Here is a 6,106-nt window from a genome sequence, read left to right on the forward strand (position 1 = left end):
AATATATATTTCAATCCTTCTTTGGGGAACCATTTGTTGTGGTTGTTCAATTAAAAATACACTGCACAACCAAATGTTCTAAGATGAAAAATATTTGGTCTCCACCAAAATTAAGTTGGTAATGGAGAATATTTATAACTTGCAATTGATTTAATGCGAATTAATGTCACATCATGTAAATTTACATGTCCCCATATAAATATTGAGAGTTTTGTACTCATTTCTAATTGTCTAGTTATTCGCTGTAAGCGTTTATCTATTGATTCAACTAAACCAATTTTGTGTATGCACATGAGCAACTGGATGTTCAACAACAATCCTTGTAGACATATAATAATCATTAAAAGCTTGAGATGTTAACTCACCAGCATTATCAAGTCTCATCCTTTTAATGGTGTAATCAGAATAATGTGTTCTTAATTTAATAATTTGTGCAAGAAACTTTGCAAATGCCATATTACGGCTTGATAACACACAAACATGAGACCATGCGTTAGATGCGTCTATTAGAAAAATGGTCCACATGATGGATGAATTGGTCCATATATATACCCTTGAATTCTTTCAAGAAACATTGGTGATTATTTCTCAATGTGCTTTTCATTAATCGCCATATGTGCTTTTCATTAATCACCATATGTGTTTTTCGTTAATCACCATATGTGTTTTTCATCATATATCATTTTCACCATATGCGCTTTTAATCATATGTGATGCGCTTTTCGTCATATGCACTTTTCATTATATGCGCTTTTAATTATATGCACTGCGCTTTTCATCATATGCGCTTTTAATCATATGCGCTGCGCTTTTCATCATATGCGCTTTTTATCATATGCGCTTTTAATCCTATGCGCTTTTCGGTGCTACATAGATATTTCTCATTTTCGATTATCATTGACTGATAATCATATCCATTATGATATATATCAGAGAAACTTAACAAATTTCTCTTTGATTTGGGAGAAAACAAGACATTTTTTACCAAAAAATTCGTACCATTTGGTAATATGAAATTTTGCCTTTTTCGTTCCTTATATCAAGTTTACAAGAGCTGATATAGTATTTATAATTCCTTCATTTGATTTAAATCAATGAAATATTTCTTAGATTTGATCATAGTGTGTATGTTACTACTATCTGCAATACATAGGTCTTTACCATTTAATTGATGTTGTATTTCAGCAGGATTCATACTAAAACTTCAAATAAGATAAGCAAATAATGAGTTATATTTCAGCAAGATAGTCAAATTATATTACCTGCAAACAAGTTATAATCTGAAGTACATAAAAGATAACACTTAATAAAACATATGCGTTATGGTCTAAAACCATTTATTTATGAGTGATACATAAAAAAAAAACTAGGCATCTTAGAAAATTCAAACCATTCAAGTCTCAAGGTAGCTCAGGGTTAATTTAATCAAGATTTGTCAACAGATTCACTCTCGTTTTCTTTTCTTTTGGGACTTATTTGTAGAGCTAAACAAGATGTTCATGTATTTAAGAAATACTAGACTGATGATCCACGTTACCAGATCATTAATAAGAATCTCCGGAATTCTTATAAGAGCGTCTACTAATATCTTTAATTTTATTCTTTCATGGATCACCGTTATTATTATTATTTTTTTTTTTTGATAATTAATATCGTATCTATCTTTGAGTATTTTCCATAATACACTTGGATTTTCGATCATATAATATGTAGATTCTAAGGACTCGTCAATATGTTTGCTAAGAAAAATACTTACTATTGCTTTCTCTTGTTCGGAATAATTGTTATTTTCATTCAGGGTTTCTAAAATACCGTTTGATTCGAGATGTTTTTCTACATTCATAACCCATGTTAAGTAGTTGTTCCCACTTGTTCTAAATGAGCAAATTTAAGCCTTTTCAAATTCGACATTTTCTATTATCAAAAAGATGAATAACATAAATTATAATCATAATCAACTTCTATTCATAGACAAATAATAAAATGAAATTAGAATCATTTTAAATTCATAAGTAGCAAATAACAGAATAATGGTATGATTACAAATAATAAAACCACAAGGGCAGGATAGAATATAGGTTCACCCGGTGGTATATTAGCAACAATGATGATAGTTAATATGACCAATACAATAGGAAAAATCATCCTTGTGTGAATCATTTTTACAAAAACTTTTTGAGAGTAGTAATCTGAAAAATGAAGATTGATTTGTGAAAATGTGAAAACGGAGATGTTTATTTAATATTTGAAAAATATAGTTGTTGTAACGTCGTCAGTTGACGTTAACAACCGTTATGTATATATGACCGTTGTAACGTCGTTAGTTGACGTTAACGAATAAAGTCACTATATCAAAACGCGTATGAGTAATATAAAGGACAAGATTTTTTTTTTCTTATTTTAACTTTTAAGATTTACTTTTAATAAAAATACAAACTACTTTTTCTTATTTTAACTTTTAAGATTTACTTTTAATAAAAATACAAACTACTTTTTCTTATTTTATCTTTTAAGATTTACTTTTAATAAAAATACAAACTACTTTTTCTTATTTTAACTTTTAAGATTTATACTTTTAATAAAAATACAAACTACTTTTTCTTATTTTAACTTTTAAGATTTACTTTTAATAAAAATACAAACTACTTTTTCTTATTTTAACTTTTAAGATTTACTTTTAATAAAAATACAAACTACTTTTTCTTATTTTAATTTTTAAGATTTACTTTTAATAAAAATACAAAGTATTTTTTTTTATTTTAACTTTTAAGATTTACTTTTAAGAATAAACATTAGTATGCATGAAATAAATAATGATTAATTGCATAAGTAATCATAAATGTTAGATAACATATAAAGACCCCATCGTATTCGTATTGATCGGAATTAATCTCGACCCATGGTACCGTGTTGTCAAATGACGTGTTGCGTACATAAAGTACCGTGTTGTCAAATGACGTGTTGCGTACAATCATGAGGTCTTATTAACATAAATATAAATGTTAGTGAAGTTAATAAGAGTTAGATTACAGAAAATATAATTCAGGCGGTATAACCGACCATATATAACTTAAATAACATAAATATAAATGTTAGTGAAGTTAATAAAAGTTAGATTACAGAAATATAATTCAGGCGGTATAACCGACCATATATAACTTAAATAACATAAATATAAATGTTAGTGAAGTTAATAAAAGTTAGATTACAAAAATATAATTCAGGCGGTATAACCGACCATATATAACTTAAATAACATAAATATAAATGTTAGTGAAGTTAATAAAAGTTAGATTACAGAAATATAATTCAGGCGGTATAACCGACCATATATAACTTAAATAACATAAATATAAATGTTAGTGAAGTTAATAAAAGTTAGATAATTTCTTACCTTGATTAGTGACGTGTGCGTGCTTAGATAAACCTTGATTATACGGAGCACTTCGTGCTGATAACGTGTTATATTTCAGTAGGCTTATAACTACCTTTAGTGGCCTGGTTCAATATATTCAAATTGAAAGAACCAATAAAAGAGAGATGTGTTGTAGAAGATATAGGAGAGAAAGAGGTTGAAGAGAGGTGTGATGTATTTAATGTATATGTGTGTTTTTGTAACTTACATTATGCACATATATATAGTACAAATTTTACTATCCATATTTGACTAATTACCATCCATATTTAACTACTAAATTTACAACATTATCGTTATATACTCCGTAATAGTCTCGTGCCACTATTGTGTTTTTTTCCGATCAAATTTCTATTCTATTCTATTTCTACTTCTATTTTCTATCTAATCTAATTTTATTGATTAAGGTCGTAAAAATATAAAGTTAATATCGAAGTCTAGATTTTTTCAACCTTACTTGAAAAATGTTATATCCTTTTTCTATTTATAACATATTTTGAATTTTGATATGTAAAATATTCATTCTAAAGTATCTAATGTATCCAAACTAAATCCTTGCAAATTAATGCAATTGTCAGCTAAATTTCTAACACGTAAAAATTGAATAAGAATACAAATCAAAGTCGAATCCGTAAAAAGTCGAAAAAACCCGAACCAGTAAGGGCCCTTTTTTCCGCCTCGCTCATGACACTCAAATTCTCGGGACTGGCCATGGAAATATCAATTCCCAAAGTAAAAGTATATAGCATATTTATAACTTTAATCCTATTTTTAAATCGTAGTTGACTTTTTAAGATAAATAGTGTACTATATATATATATATATATATATATATATATATATATATATATATATATATATATATATATATATATATATATATATATATATAACCCACTATCTCACTTTACACTATAAAAAAATTTGTAGAGTCAACCGAATGCTAGTATGAAACTTTCAATAATAATAATATAATATATAATATATAATATTAATATATACTTATGAAAATGAGAATGAAAATATATGTAGTCAACTTTCAATGTTAATAAATAGAGTAGTATATAACCCACTATCTCACTTTCCACTAAAACTCACTATTTCTCCTTTCTATACTCATTGCTGATAAAATAGAGTAGTATATAACCCACTATCTTACACATTTCAGATAAGTGATAGGCCTATATTAGTTTATTCCAGATTTATTATATATGGCTACAAGTGATTATGGGTTTATGATTGTCATAATGTTGATTGCCATATTCATGGCTTCCAACACTTCTGCAGATCCTGACTTGCTTCAAGATGTTTGTGTTGCTGATCTTTCATCAGGTATATGATTTCAGTTATTCTATAAACAGATTAAAGATTATTTCAAACACTTTGACCAATATGAGCTCCATATTTTATGGCCTTTAAATAATATTGGAGATGTTCTAACACTTTGAATAATGTCATGAATAATGTTTTACAAAACCAGGTGTAAAACTTAATGGATTTCCCTGCAAAAGTAACATATCAGCGGATGATTTCTTTTACGCGGGGTTAGCAAAGCCCACTCGCACCAACAACACATTAGGTGTGGATATTTCGCGCGCAACTGTCCATCAAATGAATGGTCTAAACACGTTGGGTGTGTCCATGAGTCGATCTGATTACGCACCTGGGGGTGTAAACCCACCACACCTGCACCCAAGAGCCACCGAGATAGTTTTTGTCCTTGAAGGGGAATTGGATGTCGGATTCTTAACCACAGATAACAAACTTTTCTCCAAGACCATCAAGAAAGGCGAAATCTTTACGTTCCCCAGAGGCTTAGTTCACCTCCAGATCAACAATGGGAAAGTTCCTGCAACCACTATAGGCTCCTTTAACAGCCAGTTGCCTGGCAGCTTAAGAGTGTCTAACGCTTTGTTTACGTCGTCTCCATCCGTGGAAGATGCTGTGTTGACTAAAGCGTTTCAAATTGGAACCAAGCAGGTGGAGGATATTAAGTCTAGACTTGCTCCCAAAAAGTTAAATCACTAGTATCATGATGTTAGATTTTACTTGTTTTGTTGACTTTTGGATAATTGTGTGTGATACAAATATATATATAATAAGAAATATGACTTTCGAATAATTGTGTCTTCAATTTCATCATTCAAAAGCGGAAGACTTTTCCATCGTACCGATCGATTCTAAACTTCCCCTCTTCGATCCTAATCTTTAAGCCTAGAGCTCTGATATCAAATGATATCAAGTGTAAGGAATTTAGGACCCAAACAACACAAGTGGTTGCGCACAATCACAACCCACGATCAATATATAAAGAGTAAATACGTAAAATTAAATTGACACAAGCAAGTAATGTGGTTATAGCCAATCGGTGTGACTGGTTTACTCCACGGCTAACTAGAGAGTTTTTCTTATTCCGTGATGAGGTTACAATAGATTAGGGTTACATTATATAGAAGAATTCAAATATAAATTTCCTACGATTTCCAAAACCACCCTATTCTCACCATCCGGGAGGTTCCTCTAACTATCCGAGAGCCAAGGTTTTCTGAACCGGGACCAAGTTATGATCAAATCTCACTAACCAGGAGTCACTTCCCGATCCAGGAGAGGCGTCGTGATCCGTGACCTGCAACTCACGATCGGCAAGCCTCTACGGGTTTTGGAATTTGTCTCCTTTAATCAAACTTCTTA

At 29.9% G+C, this 6,106-nt stretch overlaps 1 protein-coding gene across 1 annotated transcript; it reads left to right on the top strand.

Moving 5' to 3' along the window:
- The first annotated feature begins 4,626 nt into the window (after positions 1-4,626).
- On the top strand, positions 4,627-5,443 carry LOC139848912 (germin-like protein 5-1). Its single transcript, XM_071838594.1, has 2 exons — positions 4,627-4,747; positions 4,896-5,443. The coding sequence occupies exons 1-2, from the start codon at positions 4,627-4,629 to the stop codon at positions 5,441-5,443; spliced, it is 669 nt and encodes a 222-aa protein (XP_071694695.1).
- The last annotated feature ends 663 nt before the right edge of the window (positions 5,444-6,106 follow it).

Source organism: Rutidosis leptorrhynchoides, chromosome 1, assembly GCF_046630445.1.
Source record: "Rutidosis leptorrhynchoides isolate AG116_Rl617_1_P2 chromosome 1, CSIRO_AGI_Rlap_v1, whole genome shotgun sequence".
Taxonomy (NCBI): domain Eukaryota; kingdom Viridiplantae; phylum Streptophyta; class Magnoliopsida; order Asterales; family Asteraceae; genus Rutidosis; species Rutidosis leptorrhynchoides.